This window comes from Spermophilus citellus (assembly GCF_964194105.1).
Source record: "Spermophilus citellus genome assembly, chromosome: 2".
NCBI classification, from domain to species: Eukaryota; Metazoa; Chordata; class Mammalia; order Rodentia; family Sciuridae; genus Spermophilus; species Spermophilus citellus.
This window is the reverse complement of record NC_138183.1, coordinates 150,774,249-150,796,564: the sequence shown is the minus strand read 5'-3', so window position 1 is coordinate 150,796,564 and position 22,316 is coordinate 150,774,249. Positions and strand designations below refer to the sequence as shown.

At 39.8% G+C, this 22,316-nt stretch overlaps 1 protein-coding gene across 3 annotated transcripts in view; it reads left to right on the top strand.

Moving 5' to 3' along the window:
- CBL (Cbl proto-oncogene) overlaps positions 1-22,114 on the top strand; it is a 101,738-nt gene extending 79,624 nt beyond the window's left edge. For all 3 annotated transcript variants that reach the window (XM_081281464.1, XM_081281465.1, XM_081281466.1), the window contains 6 exons: positions 54-431; positions 2,536-2,630; positions 11,729-11,869; positions 12,227-12,324; positions 13,225-13,407; positions 14,372-22,114. In XM_081281464.1, the coding sequence (XP_081137590.1) occupies positions 54-431; positions 2,536-2,630; positions 11,729-11,869; positions 12,227-12,324; positions 13,225-13,407; positions 14,372-14,661 (1,185 nt within the window). In that variant the 3' untranslated portion in view covers positions 14,662-22,114. The remainder of the gene's footprint in view (positions 1-53; positions 432-2,535; positions 2,631-11,728; positions 11,870-12,226; positions 12,325-13,224; positions 13,408-14,371) is intronic.
- The last annotated feature ends 202 nt before the right edge of the window (positions 22,115-22,316 follow it).

Sequence of the window (22,316 nt, the reverse complement as noted above, 5' to 3'; positions counted from 1 at the left end):
TTTATTGTGCATTAGTGGGTTTTGATTGATTTGCTTCTGTTTTGCTTCCACAGGCTGTTTCTGGCTCCCTTCACAAGGACAAACCATTGCCAATACCTCCCACACTTCGAGATCTTCCCCCACCACCTCCTCCAGACCGGCCATATTCTGTTGGAGCAGAGGCCCGGCCTCAGAGACGCCCCCTGCCTTGTACACCAGGCGACTGTCCATCCAGAGACAAACTGCCCCCTGTCCCCTCTAGCCGCCTTGGGGACTCATGGCTGCCCCGACCAATCCCCAAAGTACCAGTAGCTACTCCGAGCCCTAGTGACCCCTGGACAGGAAGAGAATTAACCAACCGGCACTCACTTCCATTTTCTTTGCCATCACAAATGGAGGCCAGAGCAGATGGGCCTAGGCTTGGAAGCACATTCAGTCTGGATACCTCCATGGTGAGCCCTAGTTTTATTTAGCCTAGTTTTATTTATTTTATTTTATATAGTTAACGAATATCTGTGAGTATCATTTTATAGATCTAAGTTTTTTTATAGGCTTTGTACAGAAAACAGGTAATAAAACATAATCCCTGTTTTCAAGAAATGTATATGTTCACCACTGAGCCATATCCCCAGCCCATATGTATGTACGCATGTTTTGAAGGCAAGGTCTCCCTAGGTTGCTCTCAGCCTCTTGAGCTGCTGGGATTACAGGCATGCACCAATGCTCCTAGCCAGTTGTTTTTTGTTGTTGTTGTTGTTGTTTGTTTCTTGTTTTTTGTTTTTTGTTTTTGTTTTTTGGTGGGGAGGGGGTTGGTAGTTTTTTACAGGAAAAAAGAACAAGCAAAACCGACTATACATGCCTAAGGCATGGGAGTATTAGGATCTGGTCTGAATATAGTTTCAAGATAGATCAGAAGTATAACAGAAAGGCTTAAGGCATATTGTGGAATGATATGTAGAGCAGAAAGTGTATATTGGATCAGGAGAAAGGGCTAGAATGGAGCAATAACACTACATTATAAGGTCTTGAATACTCCCAAGAGAATTTGAATTTATTTCATAGGAAATGAGAACATTTAAAGGTTTAAATTAGTGCAATGATGTGACCAAAATGATGGATTAAAGAGAATAATCTAATAGTAGGTTGCAAAGTAGATTAGAAAAAAGACAGGTTAATAATCCTTTGTCTAAGCATTCAATAAGGGGTTCGGAGCTGGGGGATGGGAGAGGAGGAATATTTGTAATTTATTGATTCATTTGTGCACCCGGGAAAAAAGATCTTGCTTTCACAGATTTATTTTCTGGCCAGAGAAAGATAAAATAAACAAGTGAGTAAAATATATAGCAAGTTTGTAATGATAAGGGCCATGGAAAAGAACAGCTCAAAGAAGACTATATAGAGAGAGTTGAGTGGAGGTAGATAGTACAGGATGGGGTGGGGTATAATTCTTAGCAAAGAACTGAGCAGTAGAAAGGTGATCCTGAGGGAAGACCATTCCAGGATGAAGGGAGAAGAAGTGAGTTTGAAAGGGTATGTTTAAAAAATAAAGGGATATAGGCTGAGGTTATAGCTCAGTGGTAGAGTGCTTGCCTAGCATGTGTGAGGTACTGGGTTTGATTCTCAGCACCACATATAAATAAATAAAATAAAGGTCCACAGACAACTGTGAGTGAGTGTATATGTATATACATACATACGTATTAAAAAGTTAAATAAAGGAGTATAATATAGATGTACCAAGCAAACAAGTGGAATAGTCATTGTCTCTGACAATGGCAGCCAGATTAGGTGGAGACTTTAGAGAGCACGAAATAGGCGTAAATCAGGAAGCTAGCAGTATGTGGAAAAGGCAAGAAATCACATGCACGTGTACTCTAACGTTTTGGAACTGGTAACGAGACATGTTGAATTTGAAATGGACCTTTTTTTAAATTTTTTTTTAGATATTGATGAGCCTTTATTTTATTTATGTATTTTTATGTGGTGCTGAGAATTAAACCCAGGGCCTCACACACACCTCAGCTGAGATGGACATTTGATAGAAGTGATTAGGTACTTGGAAATCTGAACACACAAAATGGGAAGGATGGAGTTGTGAAATGTCTTGGCACTTGACTATTTCTTGGTTGTAAGGAAAGATACTTGTAACCAAGTAATACTTAAATGGTACCTGTGTGCCTGGCAGTCTAATTAGAATGGATAGTTGTGACTTTCTGGTGGTATCAATACTGAATGACCATTTTGAGTTTGTGTATCCATCATTTAAGCTAGAAATAATATTTGTGTAGATAACCAATTTTCTTAAATCTTTTTAGAATTAAAACAATCTATTTCTCTGGCTCTTTTGAAATCTGTCTCCTTCTCCCTTACATTTGAAAGTTCTTCAAAGCCTGACAGCAATGATGTTTTTGTCAGAGGTAATAACCTGTAGGCATGGCATTGATTAGTGAGGTCCCTGTTTGTATTATCATTCTTGTGATTTTGAAAAGGTTCAGTAAGAGGACATACTTAGCTATCCTAAGAAGATTCTTTTCAACACTTTTCTTTACTTTCCAGAGTATGAATAACAGCCCATTAGCAGGTCCAGAGTGTGAACACCCCAAAATCAAACCTTCCTCTTCTGCCAATGCCATTTATTCTCTGGCTGCCAGGTAAGTTTATTAAAGCTGTATTTCATTCACTGGAGTTAGTACTTTTAAACTATTCGTTTGTAGAAAATCCAGAAAAGTGTAAAGGGAAATAAAAATTGCTTTGTACAGTGTAGAAGTCATCATGTTTTGTTTTGGAATTTGTCTTTCTATTCTTTTTACTGTGTTTATAGATCTTTCTTGCTGGCTTGTCACATGTATCTTTTCAAGGAAGCAATTTTGGTTCTGTTGATTTTTCTTAAAAAAATTCTTGCTGGGTGTCGGTTTTCTGTTTCATTGCTTTCTGACTTTCTAATTTTTTCCCCTCCAGTTCTGGGCATTGAGCCTAGGATTTTGCATACTGAGCTACATCCCTAGTTTGTATTTTTTATTTGGGGACAAGATCTACTAAGGTGCCCAGGCTGGCCTTGAGGTTGTGATCTTCCTACCTTAGCTTCCCAAGTAGTTGGGTTTATAGGCATACATGTACTACCATGCCCCACCTCTTCTTTTTCTTTTAAATATATGGTTTCAATATGTTGTCCAGGCTGGTCTTAAACACATGAGCTCAAATGATCCTCCTGCCTCAGCCTCCCAAATAGCTAAGACTACAGGCATCTGCCACTGTTCCAAGCTTTTGCTCTTTTATCTTATTCTTCCAACTTTCTTCAGGCTTAATTTACTGTTTTTCTAGCATCATGAAATGGATTCTGTGTTTTTTTGTTTTTAAGAGAGAGAGAGAGAGAGAGAATTTTTTAATATTTATTTTTTAGTTTTCGGCGGACACAACATCTTTGTATATGGTGCTGAGGATCGAACCCGGGCCGCACGCATGCCAGGCGAGCGTGCTACCAGGATTCTGTGTTATTCTGCTTGAGCTGCCATAACAAAATACCAAAGACTGGGTGCTTTAAACAGTGGAGATTTATTTACTGTTTAAATAATTCTAAAAAGATTTAAGAAAATTGGTTATCTACACAAATATTATTTCTAGCTTAAATGATGGCTACACAATTCTGGAGGCTGGAAATCTGGGATTAGTTTCTGGTGAGGTTCCATGTTCAAATATAACCGTACTGTGTATGAGGGCTTGAACATGTGAATTTTGGGAAGGACACAAACATACAGTTCATAACAAGTGTTTAGCTGCATTCCACAAATTTTGATGTCATTTTCATTATTTTTTAAAAATTTGTTTTTCATTGTTGGTGGACCTTTATTCTTTAAATTTGGTGCCGAGAATCACACCTAATGCTCAACCCCAACCTCCATTTTCATTTAAGTTCAAACTATATGATTTTTCTGTTGTTAATAATTCTTGAGTTATTTATGTGTTACCGAATTTTCAAATATTTAAAGATTTTCTGTTTTTCTGTTCTGCTTTCTGGCTTCATTCTAATGTGGTTAGAGACCATCTTCTTTATTGACTAGTTTGTGGTAAGATCCAGTAATATGTGTCACCTTTATCTCATAAGATTGTATATTCTGCAGTTGTTGGGTATAGCATTCTGTACATGTTAGTGAAGTTGTGATCAAATCTTTTATTACTCAGATTTTTAACAATCTACCTATTCTATATTTTCAGATAACTGAAATGAGTTTGTTAAATTCTCCTCTATAATTGTGAATTTCTCTTTGTTCCTTTTAATTCTGTCCTTTTTTATTACATGTGTATTTAGTTTGTGTAATAATAGAAATTTAAAATTATTTATAGTAAATGGTGAGCATTTTTATTATCCTTAAATCTATTGTTTACTCAGTAGTTCTGTTTCTTGCTTGTCTTAAGTTTGCTTTTTCTTAATTAAAATGGCTTACATCAGCTGTCTTTTAGTTAGTATTTCTATGACCTTTCTCTACTCTTTTACTTTCAATTTTTCTATGACCTTTAAGGTATGTTTCCTGCAAGCAGTATATTTTGGGGTTTTCGTCCCTTAAATCCAGTCTGGCATTTTTGATCTTGATGTAATCAGAATATTTGTTCTTACTCTTCTCCCCATTTTTCTAATCTTTTCTTGGTTCCTTTTTTCGTCTTTTTTTTACTTTCTTTTGTATTAAAGGTTTTTTCTTAGCCATTTCATCCCTTCGGTTATTCTTTTAATATTTATTCTGGAGAGCTGGGCGTGGTGGTATACACCTGTAATCCCAACAACTTGGGAGGCTGAAGCAGGATGATCACAAGTTTGAGGCTAGCCTGACCAATTTAGTGAAACCCTGTCTCACAATAAAAATGAAAAGGGCTAAAGATATAGCTCAGTGGTAAGCATTCCTGAGTTCAGTCCTTGATACAAAAAAAAAAAAAAAAAAAAAAAAAGTTATCCTAGAGTTTCCAACATGTACTCTTTTTTTTTTTTTTTTTTGGTTGTTCACAACATTACAAAGCTCTTGACATATCATACTTCATACATTAGATTGAAGTGGGTTATGAACCCCCAATTTTACCCCAAATGCAGATTGCAGAATCACATCGGTTACACATCCACAATTTTACATAATCCCCTCCCCTCCCCTCCCCTCCCCTCCCATCTTCTCTCTCTACCCCATCTACTGTAATTCATTTCTCTCCTTGTTTATTTTCCCATTCCCCTCACAACCTCTTATATGTAATTTTGTATAGCAATGAGGGTCTCCCTTTATTTCCATGCAATTTTCCTCTTCTCTCCCTTTCCCTCCCATCTCATGTCACTGATTAATGTTACTCTTTTCTTCCTACTCTTCCTCTCTGCTCTGTTCGTATTTGCTCTCATTATATCAAAGAAGACATTTGGTATTTGTTTTTTAGGGATTGGCTAGCTTCACTAAGCATAATCTGCTCTAGTGCCGTCCATTTCCCTGCAAATTCTATGATTTTGTCATTTTTTATTGCTGCATAGTACTCCATTGTGTATAGATGCCACATTTTTTTTATCCATTCATCTATTGAGGGGCATCTGGGTTGGTTCCACAGTCTAGCAATTGTGAATTGTGCTGCTATGAACATCGATGTGGCAGTATCCCTGTAGCATGCTCTTTTAAGGTCTTCAGGGAATAGTCCGAGAAGGGCAATAGCAGGGTCAAATGGTGGTTCCATTCCCAGCTTTCCCAGGAATCTCCAAACTGCTTTCCAAATTGGCCGCACCAATTTGCAGTCCCACCAGCAATGTACAAATTGGGGGTTCTTTTCTCCACATCCTCGCCAGCACTTATTGTTGTTTGGCTTCATAGTGGCTGCCAATCTTACTGGAGTGAAATGGTATCTTAGGGTGGTTTTGATTTGCATTTCTCTGACTGCTAGAGATGGTGAGCATTTTTTCATGTACTTGTTGATTGATTGTATATCCTCCTCTGAGAAGTGTCTGTTCAGGTCCTTGGCCCATTTGTTGATTGGGTTATTTGTTATCTTATTGTTTAATTTTTTGAGTTCTTTGTATACTCTGGATATTAGGGCTCTATCTGAAGTGTGAGGAGTAAAAATTTATTCCCAGGATGTAGGCTCCCTATTTACCTCTCTTATTATTTCTCTTGCTGAGAAAAAACTTTTAAGTTTAATTAAGTCCCATTTGTTGATTCTTGTTGTTAACTCTTGTGCTATGGGTGTCCTATTAAGGAATTTGGAGCCCAACCCCACAATCTGTAGATCAGAGCCAACTTTTTCTTCTATCAGACGCAGAGTCTCTGGTTTGATATCAAGCTCCTTGATCCAAACTGAAAGGGATTCAGTTTCATTTTGTTGCATATGGATTTCCAGTTTTCCCAACACCATTTGTTGAAGATGCTATCCTTCCTCCATTGCATGCTTTTAGCCCCTTTATCAAATATAAGATAGTTGTAACTTTGTGGATTAGTCTCTGTATCCTCTATTCTAAACCATTGGTCCACCCGCCTGTTTTGGTACCAGTACCATGCTGTTTTTGTCACTATTGCTCTGTAATATAGTTTGAAATCTGGTATCGATATACCACCTGATTCACACTTCCTGTTTAGAATTGCTTTTGCTATTCTGGGTCTTTTATTTTTCCATATGAATTTCATGATTGCTTTATCAATTTCTACAAGAAATGCTGTTGGGATTTTGATTGGCATTGCATTAAACCTGTAGAGAACTTTTGGTAATATCGCCATTTTGATGATGTTAGTTCTGCCTATCCATGAACAGGGTATATTTTTTCATCTTCTAAGATCTTCATCTACTTCTCTCTTTAGGGTTCTGTAGTTTTCATTGTATAGATCTTTCACCTCTTTTGTTAGGTTGATTCCCAAGTATTTTATTTTTTTTGAGGATATTGTGAATGGAGTGTTTTTCCTCATTTCCGTTTCAGAAGTTTTGTCGCTGATATACAGAAATGCCTTTGATTTATGCGTGTTGATTTTATATCCTGCCACTTTGCTGAATTCATTTATTAGTTCTAGTAGTTTCTTTGTAGACCCTTTTGGGTCTTCTAGGTATAGAATCATGTCATCTGCAAATAGTGATAATTTAAGTTCTTCTTTTCCAATTTTTATGCCTTTAATTTCTTTCGTCTGTCTAATTGCTCTGGCCAGTGTTTCGAGAACTATATTGAATAGAAGTGGAGATAGAGGGTATCCCTGTCTTGTTCCGGACCAACATGTACTCTTGATTTATTAGAATATGCTTTAAATCAGTGTCTCCTGATACTTCTGGACATTTAAATTTCTCTTGGATTTATCCTACAGTGCTCCTTACTTGTTCCTGCTGTTCTCTGAATGCTTTCCATCTCCCTAAAAAACGTTCTTTAGTGTGTGTGTGTGCTTACGTGTGTGATTGTGTGTTTAGTGCTCTTCTATCAGTTGATTCAAATTTTGTTTGACTGAAAATATCTTCATTGCACCCCCTCCCCCTGTACTGAGTATTAAACCCATGGTGCTCTACCACAGAGCTATATATGCCCAGCCCTTTTTATGTTTTATTTTGAGACAACATCTTCCTGAGTTTCCCAGGCTGGCCTCAAACTTGTAGCCTTCTGCATAAGCTGGGTTTTCAACACATGCCACCACACCCAACTTTACCTTATTTTTTATTCTTTTTGGTAGAACTGGGGATTGAACCCAGGGGGTGCTTTACCACTGAGTTCCATTTTTACATTTAAAAAAAAAATTATGACAGGGTCTCACTCTATTGCTGAGACTGGCCTTGATCTTGCAATCCTCCTGCCTCAGCCTTCTGAGTAGCTGAGATTATAGGCCTGTACCAGCACACCTATCTCTCAGCCAATATTTCTTAAAACAGATTGAACTTTGTAATCTTTCTTTATCTGGGCCTCTAATTTCTTGAACATCATCAGATTCTTTCACTGTCTTCTACCGCTCATTATAGGCTTGCTTGCATATTTTCCATTCTCTTTTCTCTTTACATTAATCTGAATGGTTTTTACTACATTCCAGTTCCTGAATGTTCTCTTCTGCTGTTTCTAATCTGCTCTAAATACAACCATTAAATTTTTATTGTGTTTAAGTTCTAGTGTTTCCATGTGATTTTTAAAAATTTATTGATTCCAGTTTTCTAACAAAATTCTTTATTATCTTGTTTCTTGAACATATGAATTATAATTATTTTAAAGGCTGTATCTGATAACTGTAGCTCTGACTCTAGAGATTAGCAAGACGACCACAGTAACTGCTTGGCTCTTCAGTTGCTCACGACTACCCGCTTGATTTCTCAGAATCTAGCCCCATGCATGAAGAGTTTAGGGATTAGTAATAGCTTTTGGAAATTACAGGCAGAATTTTAGGCCTACTTCTTTGCTGTTTCCTTCCCTAGGATTTTTTTTTTTTTAAGTTGTAGATGGACACAATGCTTTTATTTTATTTTTATGCAGTGCTGAGGATCGAACCCAGTGCCTCACATGTGTTAGGCAAGTGCTCTACAGCTGAGCCACACTGAGGATTTTTGGCTCCCCACATCTTGGTTGTCATGACACCTCAAAATTCCAGTCTCTCTCCCTAATCCATTGAGATCTACTTCAAATCCCAAATTCGGAACTCCAAATTTGAGGCTTGCTTCAGTGTCATCATCATCGTTGTCATCGAATCGTAATTGGCATCGTCTTTGATGGTTTTTTTTTTAGTTGCAGATGGACACATACCTGTATTTTATTTATTTTTATGTGGTGCTGAGGATCAAACCCAGTGCCTCATATGTGTTAGGCAAGCGCTCTGCCACTGAGCCACAACCCCAGCCCTGTATTCTTCTTGAATCTTGGTCTCTAAAGTTCTGGTTTCCTAGTTGCTCTCCAGTACTTTTTTTAAAAGTATATATTGCCAAAATACTTTGTGACAAGAAAATACATTTTATACTTTTATGGACTTCATCAAAGAGATGGGAGGAAGGGGTGCTAGGGGTAGAACCCAGGGTCTTTTGCATGCTAGGCAAGCGCTCTGCCACTGGGCTCTACACCGCAGCCCTAAAGTATTTTTGGATAGCTCTCTTAATGGGACTTCTTTTTTGTTATTTTAGAAAACATAGATAAGCAATACTGAAGGAATAAGAGTTATCTGTAATCTTACTACCTAGAGTCAAATAGTAATTATTCACAATTTGATATATGTTCTTTGTTATTCGTATGTGTATGGCATCATCATTGAGGCTGGCTTTCGATAGACATATTTGAACATTTTTGCATGTCATTACATATTCTTCTTCTATGTTGATTATTTTAGATTATTGTCAAGCAGTATGACTGACTCTAGGGGAACCCTGATTTGTAAGATAAGGATAGGTCTATGGTAGTGGAAGCAGAAGTAGGCTGTAGCCTCTTAGGTCCTGAGTAAAACCTCTAAAGGCCCCAAGAGCCAACAATTGGCACCAGCTCTCTTACTCTCTGTGTGGGTCAAAGTCTACTTATTCAGTGCGCTATTATTGGATATGTAGGTTGTACCACCACCACCACCCCCGCCCCGTGTTATAGGTAATGCTGTCATGAGTGTTCTTGATTGCTTCCCAAGGGAAAACTCTTAGAAGTGGAATTTCTGAGACCCAGGATGCACATGTGATGAAGTGCTTTTGTTGAATCATACTACAGAAAAGTTGTAACAACTTGTTTCTACAGCTATATATACTCATTCATTTCCTTACACTTTTGCTGACACTTGGTCTTTTCCACTTGTTAAAAATTACGAACTGGGGCTGGGGATGTGGCTCAAGCGGTAGCACGCTCGCCTGGCATGCGTGCGGCCCGGGTTCGATCCTCAGCACCACATACCAACAAAGATGTTGTGTCCGCCGAGAACTAAAAAAATAAATATTAAAAATTCTCTCTCTCTCCTCTCTCTCTCTCCTCTCTCACTCTCTCTTTAAAAAAAAAAAAAAAAAAAAAAAAAAAATTACGAACTGAGCTAGGCGTGGTGGTGCATGCCTGTAATCCCAGCTGCTCAGGAGGCTGAGGCAGGAGGATCACAAGTTCAAAGCTAGCCTCAGCAACTTAGTCCTTAAGCAACTTAGGGAGACCCTGTCTTAAAATCAAGGGATAAAAGGAGGGGTGATAGGGATGTGGCTCGGTGGTTTAGTGCCCCTGGGTTCAATCCCTAGTACCACCCAAAAAAAAGGAAAAAAAAAATTACAAACAGAGTAAAAGTGAAAGAATCCTAGACTGAACCCACCACCCGAATTCAAATTTTAGTTGTTTTTTTTTTCCTTTATCACATTATCTGTGTTTCATCCATTGCTCTCTCTTGGTTGTTTGTGTATTTCAAAGCAAATTGTAGATACTAGCACACTTCTGCTTAAGTCTTCAGCATGCATTGCATAAATCTTAAGAGAATATTTGCGAGGCATACGTAAGGGAAGTTTTACGGGGCATATGTAAGGGAAGTTTTTCAACAATAAAAGTGGTAGGTAGACATAAGAAAAAATCTCACATGAGATTTGATTGGAAAATTAAACATTAAATAAAGAGGGACAAATAAATGCAAGAGGTAGTCTTTGTAGAGAATTTAGAATATGCTAACAAAAAGTGTAAAGAAAAAGAGGAGAAACTCAAATTCATACTCTAAGAGGCAATTTGGACGTGTGTCTGTTTCTTTTTTGGGGGCCAGGGGAGTACTGGGAATTAAACCCAGGGGCACTTAACCACTGAGCCTCATCCCCAGCCCTTTTTAAATTTTATTTAGAGACAGAGTCTGACTGAGTTGCTTAAGGCCTCAGTCTCCCGAGTCACTGGGGTTACAGGTGGGTGCCACTGTGCCCAGCAGTGTGTGATTCTTACACAAAATTTGGTGTTTTGTCTTCTTTCATAGGGTAGGATGGCAATTTTGTTTCAAAAGCTTCTGGGTAAAGAATTATGTATGTTTAAAAAAAAAGGGCTGGGAATGTGGCTCAAGCGGTAGCGCGCTCGCCTGGCATGCGTGCGGCCCGGGTTCAATCCTCAGCACCACATACCAACAAAGATGTTGTGTCTGCTGAGAACTAAAAAATAAATATTAAAAAATTCTCTCTCTCTCTCTCTCTCTCTCTCTCTCTCTCTCTCTCTCTCTCTCTCTTCTCTCTCACTCTCTCTTAAAAAAAAAAAAAAAGTTATGTATGTAAGACCAAGATCCCTGAAATCAGAAACTTGGGATCTAGTCCCAAAATTGATGGTTAACTACCAAGTTACTTTTTTTCCTCTTTTTATTTTAGATTTATTTATGTCAAATATTGAAGAGAAAAAGTATTTATACTCTAAGGTAATATGTGAGAAAGATTTGGACAAGCTATGTATTCTTTGAAACCATGGGTAGACTTTAGAATTAGAATTTGATTTACATTCCTAGCATGTGAAGAAATGCCTCCTGCCATTTCTTATTTCACACCCAGTGAAAGAAAAACTAAGGTAGTAGCTTTAAAACTGAGACACTATAATGGAACTTATTTGGAGGTTGGAACTAACTGGTGGTATGGCCGTAACTTAGGTATCTATCTCAATGTGACACATCTCAAAACATAAGAGCCACACCTTTGGTCATTTGAGCATAGTGTTTTTGGTGTGCTTTTTGCTAATCTCCTATCTTACCAGTAGAAACAGTAGTTTCTTAGATGGCATGTATTTGTTCTGTCAAATTTGAGTTGTGTCTGTTTTGAAACTGTTTATTTCATATTGGAAACTTTTTCAGCTATTGATTCTTTTTTCTTTTTTAAAAAATTTATCTTCCAGACCTCTTCCTGTGCCAAAACTGCCACCTGGGGAGCAGGGTGAGAATGAGGAGGACACAGAATATATGACTCCCTCTTCTAGGCCAATAGGGCTCCAAAAGCCAGAACCAAAACGGCCTTTAGAGGCAACCCAGAGTTCACGGTAAGTTCACAACAACCATGTAGGGTCAGATACCTTTATGTGGATAATTCAGTTGACATCCCTCACCTGCTTCACTTGCAAGTATGTACTGTTAGCCAGAAGTAACAGCAGAAAGATAAATCTGGTCCCTAAAATCTCTTGAAGCAATAAACAGTTCCACTTACATTAGTATCACAGTAACTTCCAAAACACGAATTATCTGTAACTTGTAACAAGAGTTGATCTTAAAACATTTACTAGTTATTTTGGTACAAGGAGAATATGTTGTCTTTAGAGGATCAGGGTCTAGGGTAGTCTCAATAGGTTGCAGGTAACGTTTATTTCCAAAGATCATTTTGCTTCTTCCTTCTGGTTCAGAGTATGTGATTGTGACCTGCAGATTGATAGCTGTACCTATGAAGCAATGTATAATATTCAGTCACAGGCGCCATCTGTCACCGAGAATAGCACCTTTGGTGAGTTGCTTCTCTGCTACTTAAAAAATCAGTGATGTGCCAGAGGAATGAACCTACAATATTTAACTAATGAGATAGCTTGACCTACAGAGAAAATTATTACTAAAATTACTAAAGATTACTAAAATCTTTTTCTTTTTTGGACCAGGGATTGAACTCAGGGGCACTTGACCACTGAACCACATCCCCAGTCCTATTTTATATTTTATTTAGAGACAGGGTCTCATGGCTTTGAACTCACGATCCTCCTGCTTCAGTCTCCAAGCTGCTGGGATTATAGGCAGGCACCACTGTGCCCAGCTATTTTGAGTAATCTTATTTGGCAAAACAAGGTGGGGCAGTCACCTCCCTTTTTTATATCCTTTCCACACAGCTAGTTCCTTTTGTGATTTTTCGTTCTCCCAAGGCCTAGAGACATTAGAATTATATGGCCTAGTCCTGCAATGCTGGCAGACTCTTTTATTCCCGTTGCATTGATGAAATTTTTGTGTGTGGGGGTGATACATGCTCGATTCCCATGCTAACTAGCTTACCAAGTTGAAAGTTCAAATAAGCCTGCACACATAGCACCCCTTTGGCTGATCTCCTGAGGTGAAGTGCAGATAGAATTGCTATAAAATTGCACTTGAGTCTTTGGAATCAGTAGTTTCTAACCTTACAAGAGTGACCTTTGACAGGTTCAACAACAGAACTACAGAATTGGTACACATTTTATTTTTTTTGTTTGTTCTGTCACCTTCAATAGTGTCTCATATTGGTGTCCAGCCTGCAGTAGACATTGAGTACTTATTAAATGAAGTAAATGTGTGTGTGTGCATGAATGAATAGATGCTTCTGGGTTAAAATGTGTTAGAAGTTGAGTTATGCCAGAAGAAGATAATTTTATGAACTTTTCTCCAGGTGAAGGGAATTTGGCTACAGCCCACACCAACACTGGCCCTGAGGAATCAGAAAATGAGGATGATGGATATGATGTCCCTAAGCCACCTGTGCCAGTTGTGCTGGCCCGCCGAACTCTCTCAGACATCTCTAATGCCAGCTCCTCCTTTGGCTGGTTGTCTCTGGATGGTGATCCCTCGACAAGTGAGTCTCCAGGCTCCCTTAGGCCTATCCTGAATTGCTGTTTAGCTCCTAATTTATACTGAAACAGATGATGTCCTCTCATGGCAGTAAGTCAGTAAGTAGTAGTGGTAGACTAAATAAATCCTGTGTCTGAATGGAAGAAAAGCTGGTTCTAGAACGCAAAGTAGGAAATGAAAGTAATCAGGCTCTTAAAGTTTTTGCCAGACTTAGATTTGAGGTTGTCCTTAAAATATGGCTCCTCCCATTCTGGGAGTAGGTAGGGTTTCTAGCTCTTCTGAGTAGGCCTGTGACAGAAGTAATTAAGCTTGATGGTTCAGACCACACATTCCTTTTTCCTGGCCCTGGCCCACTGGGAAGGAGGAATGCTGTCCCGGAACACAAACAAAATGAGCCAAGAGCCAGCCCACATTGAGCCTTGACTGTTGGGGCTCAACAGCACCTGTGGCAGCAGCCAGAGTTGCTGTCACTTTGGAAATTGAAGAGAGCTTTCAGGACAGCTGGTGAAAAAGATCTACAGCATCCAGTTGCCTAAACAGGTGGTGATCACCACTCAACCTGGCTTAAGGCATCTTCACTGCAACTTAGGCTAATTTCTGCCTTTTTGTTTGTAGGAGTTTAGTATCTGCTCTGGTCCATTCACAATTTTTAAAAATCCAGATGATTATGTGTGTGAAAACATTGCTAAGTATAAATCATGATGCAGATGTTACATACTCACAGCAACAGTTATTGTTGATAAAACAGGTGCATGGTATATTTAGAAGGTGGCCCTTACTATAAGGAGGTGGCTAGATCCAAGAGCCTTTTAACCTCTAAAACCCAGGTTTGTGACAGGGGAGTACATGCCCCTAATTAACAAGGGTCAGTAATATCTTGATATTAATATATTGTTGTTACTATTATTACTGCCATTAAATGAGGATTTCCCCCAGGTTTGCAAATATTTCTTTCCTATTTCTTCTAGACTTCACTGAGGGTTCCCAAGTTCCTGAGCGGCCCCCTAAACCATTCCCTCGGAGAATCAACTCTGAACGAAAAGCGGGTAGCTGTCAGCAAGGTGCCAGTGCTACCGCCACACCTCCTGCTGCCTCCTCACCTCAGCTCTCCAGTGAGATTGAGAACCTCATGAATCAGGGTTACTCCTATCAGGACATTCAGAAAGCTTTGGTCATTGCCCACAACAACATTGAAATGGCCAAAAACATCCTCCGGGAATTTGTTTCTATTTCTTCCCCTGCCCATGTGGCCACCTAGCACATCCCTCCCTTCAGCGGCTTCAGAGGACCCACGAGCCAGGCTCTTACTTAAGGAGCACCTAGGAGGGCAGAGGCTTCTTTGGGGACTTCACAGTGAGGTCCTGCCCTCTCTGTAGGTATCACACCTGTGGTTCCAAGATTTCAAAGCAGTGGAATGAAAGTGGAGCAGCTAGTGTGTTTTATTATTATATTGGTCTTGAGAGTGCATTTGAAGGTGTCCTTCAGTCCCCACCAGGAGAGTGAGTGGATTTTTATTACATGGTAGCCTACCTGGGGGAACAGTCCAGAAAGTAGTAGAACAGTATTGTGCTGTAAACCCCAACGGAGGACATAAGACTTTTCTGGGTTAAGGATGTGACTGTGTGTGTGTGTGTGTGTGTGTGTGTGTGTCTGTCTGTCTGTCTGTCTGTCTGTCTGTGGTTGTATGTGTCCTGTGATTATGATGATCCTGCTGTGTGTGTTAATTCCAGGCGGGGAATTAGCACAAGAGATTCAGGAAGGAATCTTTTAAAGACTTCTATCTACTGTGGTATTACCCCCAACTCTAGTGTGTATTACAACTTCAACACTCCACTTTGGCTTAGATTATCATGTGCATAGCTCATATTTTTAGAATTCCCTTCCTCTGTTCTATCCCCTTGCTCTGTTCTTTCCCCTATCAGCTTCTTTCTCCTCCTCCTTGGTTTTCTGTCATTGTCACAGGCTTGCTGTGGCCAGCCTTCTTGAGGCTAAGCAGCTTTTATAGGATGTTCCTTATTACGTGTGATGGTGTTTGGTAGAGATAGTTGGGAGAGAGAGTACTGTTGCTACGTTGTTATGGTTTTGTTTGACACTAGGAGCTAACACTGGTCACTCCAAAGCACTGTTTCTATAGGAACATTGAATTTGTTAAAATAAAATGTTTGAACTATCCTAATTACATAATGACTAATTGAGATAGAGGCCTTCAAATACATTCCATGTCCTCCCCAGAAAATAGTCTGAGGGAGTCCGTTGCCTTGGTGCCAGGTGTGTGTCCTGGTATAGGTCATGAGTCTTTCTACTTAATGGAAAGGGAAGAACATTTGTTTCCAGGATAATTTTCTGGCCCTAATACCACAAAGTTTTTAGAAAGCTTCATTCACATGCTATTTAGATGCACAAAATAGATAGTAAGGATTTGGATTTATTTGTTCAGTTTTTCTTAAAGCTTAGGTATCCAGTTGGGAGTCCTGTTCTTCAGTTCCTGTGGATAGTGCCCTATGGCCCCTTGAGTTCAGTTCTCTGTCCTGAGTCTTTTGCTGACTTCCCTAATGGTGGTATCCTTCCTCCATGTCATAAGCAAGGCTGCTCTTGGATAAATTACCTTCCTTGGGATCTAAATCTTGCTTTTGTCATTAGGTTCAGACAAAAATGGCTCGCCTTAAACCTGCTTTCTTTCCATTCTTGGCATCTTTAGAACTGAAACCTTTACTAACTCTTCTCCTGGTATCCAGCTACTTCTAGATCTTTTATTTTTGTCCTCTTGTCCCTGAACTATTTATATTTCCGGAGCAGAGCAAACCTAGTACAGGACCTCATATTGATTTGCATAGCCCACCAGCAGGTGCAGGAGGCCCTCCTCTGGGGTGGAGGGAGGTAGGGAAAGTGGGCACTGAGTGGCAAAGAGTAGTCTACCATCCTCTTCTAAAAACTGACAACATTCATTTTGCATTTTGTTTCAATATTGAAGGACTAGACAAAGAACTAGAAAAAAATGACAACAGTTTCCAGGCCTATCCATGGTGTAATTCTTCTTTCTCTACAGATACTGTCCATAGTCAAGATCTGTCAAGAAAACCAAGCAGTCACTGCATCTCTTTTGCCTGTCCAGTGTATCCACATCTTCTGTGGAGGTTATTGTTCATACTGGCTGGACTAAGGGTCATTTCATCCTTTATTTTCCTGAGCACCTGTGTAGCTCTTCAAGTCAGCCCTGAAAAGAGTGTCTAGGTTGCTGGTGGAGCACATGCATTGTTGACTGGCTTGGGTAGTTTTAGTTTGTCAGGTGTGTATCTGCAGGCCCTGAAGGCTTTGAACCATTACATGAGGACCTATCCTTTGGATGTTCTAAGGACATATGTGGGCTTGTGCCTGAAATTGCCAGGTAAGCTTCAGGAAGGTTTTCACATGGCTCTTGTTTTCAAGATAGTCTCAAAACTTGAATTTCTTACATTTTCTTTTGAATAAGGCACCATTAACCATTTCTTATCCTCCATTCATATGGTAATTTTTAATTCTTTGGCACTTGCTCTGAATTTAACTAAAATTGCCCTCTCAGGCTTTTGAGTTTTCCCATGTTGGCAAGATCATCCCTTTCCCTCTCCTAATTACATATAGTCAATATGGTCAGGAGACCCACTTTAATGTTTTCCTTTTTATCAAATTAATTAAACCATTCTATTCAACCTAATTTCCTGTTTTCCCCACATTTTCCTGACTTGCTTTACATAGCCTGCCTCATTGCTGGGTCTTCCAGGTACTGTGACTGGACTTTTCCAGCTGCGTCTCCCATGTTCCTTCTACTAAAATGAAAGGGTTTTAAGTGAACTCTATAATATACCTCCCTTTAGTTAAATAATAGACTCATCTCAGCATGTATCTGTTAATATTTATTTAAATATTGATCTCTACCTGTGGATGGCTGTTCTCCTGTACTAGTCTTCTCTTTCTCTCCACAATCCCACCCTATATATTCTGCCTTTTTTTTTTTTTTTTTTTTTCTGTTCTCTTTGTAGACAGACTCTCATTGCCAGAGTCCAAGATGTGGGATACTATTAGTATCATTAGCTGTTCTGTGGATAAAAAACAGCGGGGGGGGGGGGGTTGCTATTCTTTATACTTAAAATATTTACTTCCTTTATAGAAAAGTAAAATGTGTTTTATGGTCCCAAAAGCAACTTACAAATTAATTTTTGTAACACAACTTTCTTGCGAACTAGGGATCAGCTTTAAGACACCTTTAACAAGATCTAGTGTTTTTTGTAGGTGATTAGCAGTGGTGTTAATGCAGAATACTTTCCTACCTCATGTCATGAAAGTTAGAAGGTTATTGACCTTATACTTTGCTTTTGCTGTTGGCCTTTTTGACTCTGAAATGACCATTGTCCACTGAATACTGCCCTGGTTATAGCAGTTCAGTTGTTCACTCAGCAAATGTTTGGGTGATTAGCATGCACCAGGAATGTCAGCTATATGTTATTCCCTTCCACCACATGGTAGTTTACTGATGTTGAGGGATTGTACTTCAGGCTGTCTAGCACTTGAATTTGATCCTAAAATATCTCCTCCAAGTAAGATTGTACAATTTTATTCACAGCTTTTATGCAGACTTAACTATTCTTAAAGATCTGTGCTGGTTAAAATCAGTCTAAGACTTTCCCCTGAAATCCCTGTTGTCTTCCTATAGCTTTTATAATATTGAGGAGATTCCTTGGTCTGAGTTTCATGGATACCCACCTTTGTTATGTCTTTCAGTGGAATCTATTTGGCTTAAGAGGTATGTTGGCTTAGAGTTGTATAGTAGGGCATTAAATGTTTAAGCAAAGGATCTGCCCACAGCCCCCTTTCAATCTAGTGCCTTCTTTGATCTTTTTACTGAGCTGCTTGTGTCCCTAATCCCCATTCTTGCGAAGGTTTCTCTTTTAACCTTCTGTTACCTTTTACCATCCCTTACTACTGGGGATTTGTTTTCCAATCCTTCAGTGGCCTTTGCAGCTAATTCCATGTCATTGAAGGGGTGGAGATAGGAGGCACCTGTCTTTGGATCCTGATTTTCAGTGGATTGTGTGGTCTTCTGAGAGCCAGTCAGTAGTACAGACTGGACTCAGTGCTCTGTATCAGCCTTTCCTTCAGAGCAGGGAACCACAGAGATGTCAGAGCTTAGTATCAACACCTTATTATTCTCCTAAACCCTAACACTTCAAAATTCAATCTAAAGTATTCTAACTTCACCTAAAACATTTCTATTACAACTTTGATCTTAGTCTACATTAGCAATCTTTCTTTAGGAAATGCACATAACCACTTAATTCATGAAGGAGGGCAGATGGTGGAACCAGGTTGAGATTGTATTTTAACTTTCCTGGTTATGGATCCTTTGGATACAAGAAATATTCCAGGTAAAGAAAGGAGGAAGTCAGTGATAAGGATGCAGAATATTTTTATGGAACCCAGGATAGGAAGTACGGTTGATTCTTGCATGGTCCCTCCTGCTTCATAGCCTGTTTGCATGGATAGCTTCCAAATAGGCACCCCAGTCCTCAAGTCCATGTGACCCTCCAGCTCTAGGGATCACCACAACCACGAACAGATTCCCAGTTCCTCTTAGTTCATATTCTTAAGAAAGAATAAACTCAGCCCAGCATGTTGATCAGATGTCCATCCCTGACCATTTGGCCTTCAGGAAGAACAGGAAGGTGTGGCAAATGGCAGCAGCATCAGAGCTAGGGACTTATACTCCAGTGGTAAAGCTGCTGTTGTCCTGCTTTTTGGAGAGTGGGAAGACAGACACCAGAAGGTGTCTGGGTCATCGAGCAAATCCTTAGAATCACTTTAATTCTGCTCACTGTCTTTGTTTCTTCTTTATTTCTTACTTTTCTTCTTCTTATGAGTCTTGGCATCCAAGATTTTTTTCCTCCCTCTTGAGGGCATGCTAGTCTGTTCCTAGGTGGCATTTCTTAGCCACCCTTCAACCTCAGGTCTTCAGCCTTCTTTCATGTCACTGAGAACAGATCACGATTCCACTTAGCTACTACCCTTCAATTTGTGGACTCTTCAGGTTTTAGTGTTGAGTATCTATCCATCCTGTGGGCTCCTGGCTATCTTGCATCTCCTCTTCTCCTCTTCCTTGTTGTCCTGTGTGAGGGAGCTCTGCAGTGTTGTTCCTAGGCACCTCATAAACTGCTTTGCTGGAGCCAATAAAAATGGGTGAGAGTTGGGATGTTTCCAGGATATAGAGATTACAGTGCAGTATAGAGCTTCTACTGCAAGCTCCTTAGATAGGATGTCTGTATTTCCCTGTCCGATTGCTTTCCTTTATATTAAAGCTCCCCCCCCCCCTTAAACTATGCTTCATCTTGCCTGGATCTATTGTTTTTCCCATCCTGAGCCTGTTTTGCATTATAAGGCATTTTATATGCCTTGCTTATAACTTTTTTAAACTACCAGAGTCATTTGATATACACAGAAGTAACCTAATAATCCAAAGACATACATCAAGGCACATGGAAGGGTAGGTCACCAGATTTTGTGTTTGATAGTCTAGTCTAGGCTCCTAAATTAAGGATTAGAGGGACAGTAGTGCCATGTGCCTTCACAGTGTCCCAGGAAATCTGGGTTGTTCCAAAGGGAAGAATCAGTATTCCTTGGTTCCAGAAAGTAGTAAAAGAGGAAGAGATGGAGAAATAGGGATGGAGAGAGCAGACCCTGCACATTCATTCAGCGTCAAATGGAAAGCCCCCAGGCAGAAGAGCCAGCTGTTGACTAACAGACTAACAGCTGTTTGGAGATCTTGCCACCCCTTTCCCTAGTATAGTGTTTGAGAAAAATGTGGCTGACCACTCCCTGTGTTTTACAGAGTCAAGGCTGAAAGCCAGCCTCAGATCTCCTGATCTGGCAGCTGAACAAATCAGCAGAGTTCTGATCACCTGGCTTTGTAATCCTGATTCAGTCCCAAAAGAGAATGTGAGCGGCAACCCTCCATATTGCCTTGCACATGTTTTTTCCTACCCTGAACCGGATGGAAGGCCAGAGAAGATGATTGCTCAGCACTTCTGCAAGCAGCTCCTCAGGCTTTGCACTGCCTCCCTGCACAGGCCCTGAAGTGGGAGTGCTGGGTGCCTGTGTCACTTCTTCCTCCCTGCCTACCTCTGACCCCATGGTGGGTGAGGGTAGCCATGCTTATATGGCTGTCTTGAAACTGAAGAGGCAGAGAACTACTTGAGTCTATAGACCATGTGTTCTCTCCCATGGCCTCTCTCTCCTGTCCTGTTGTTGGGGTGAAGGAGCCTATAGTGCAATGCCTGTGGAGAGGAGATGGCTCCTGACCTACCCTGCTCAGTACTGTTTTAGTGTCTTGGCCTTGAATGACAAGCCCGATTTCCTGCTGAAACATGTGGCAGGGCATGGCAGCTATGAGGTACCTCCTACATCTGCTTTCTGGCTGTGGCTACTTGGGATTTTTAACCTTATATATCTTTTTCCTTTATTCAAAACAATTTTTAGCACACTGAAAAAAAAAAAAAAAAGCCAAACGTTTTGTGCCTTTCTAAGGCAGCACTGTATCCAAGGCTGCATTTTAGGACTTAATATGGAAATGCCCGAGTCTGAGCTCCTCTACCTTGAGTATCCTTAGCCCTAGAGTCCAGGGAATAGGAAGAGTCTCTCTGTGGCTGGAGATGTGGCACACAAGATACAGTATGCTTGTGGTCCTTTTGCTCTATCATGAGGCTTTTTTGGAAGACAGCAGCATTGTACTTGGGATCATTTGTTTGGTTCCAATCAGCAGCTTAGTTATCAGATTGAATGCTTTGTCTCTTGCAAGAGACAAAATGTTCCACAATTTCCAGATATACTCTGGACCATTCCAAGTGCCCCAGCCCCCTGATCATATCAATGACCCTGTTGCATATGGAGAAGTATAGGGTGGACTCTCCTGAAAGGGGGAGGCAGTTCTTTTTTTTTTTTTTTTTCTTTTTTGCTGGATCCTGAGCCAGCCTAGACCTCCTGCTTCTTCCTCAGACTTGGCTTTCCTTTCATTTGAAGTCTTTAAACTTAAAAGCATTAAGTAGCTAGTGCCCTCTACAAGGTCTGCTTTTCCCCAGAGAAGGGCAGCAAGGAATATGTATCAGAAGCCTGTCGGTATTATTATCATAATAGGTTTCAGCAGGAGGAAGTTTTCTATATAGTGACATTTTACTTATCTTATTGTTTCCTCAATTCTTCCCTGCCTTTAACTAATAAAGAATTGGGAGATAGAAACAATTCTTTATAAAATCCTCCTTATTCAAGATTTTGAAATTCTTGACCTGGGTGGGGCTGGAGAGAACTTGATGTTTTCTCTAGAATGAAGAGTCCCAATTTGTATATCAGTGTTAAGAAAACAAAACAGACACTTAGGTAAGATTTTTGTGGACTATTTTAAAAATGTGTCATTAATATAAAAAAATTCTATTAGCAGTATTTAATCATCCTCACCTGTAAAGAACAAGAAAAAACAGAAGGTAAATATTCTTACAGAGAATAGCAGAGCTTTAAGATTCATTTTCATTTTAAGTCCATTGTTTTGCCAATGTATTAATGTTTAGAGGTCTGTTATACTAATGTTATTTATTAATTTTTTTTCATTTCCATACACAGTTAACTAAAGAGCTTTTCAAGCACCCATGTCTGTAAAAGAAGTATTTTTAAATAAAGTTTCTTTTGTTGTAGCAGACTCGAGTTCTTGCTCATTTGGGAGGCAATATATGACCAGATACTGAGGTGGGTTCTGCTGCCTTGAGGGCAGCACCCAGGATCAGATACAGCCCCTGGCCAGCAGTCTGCCAGGCCCCACATGCTGCTGAGAGATGGCGGGACTAGCCTCTCTGGGGCAGAACTGGAACCAGAAGAAACCCTGGTCTCCACTGGCAGCTG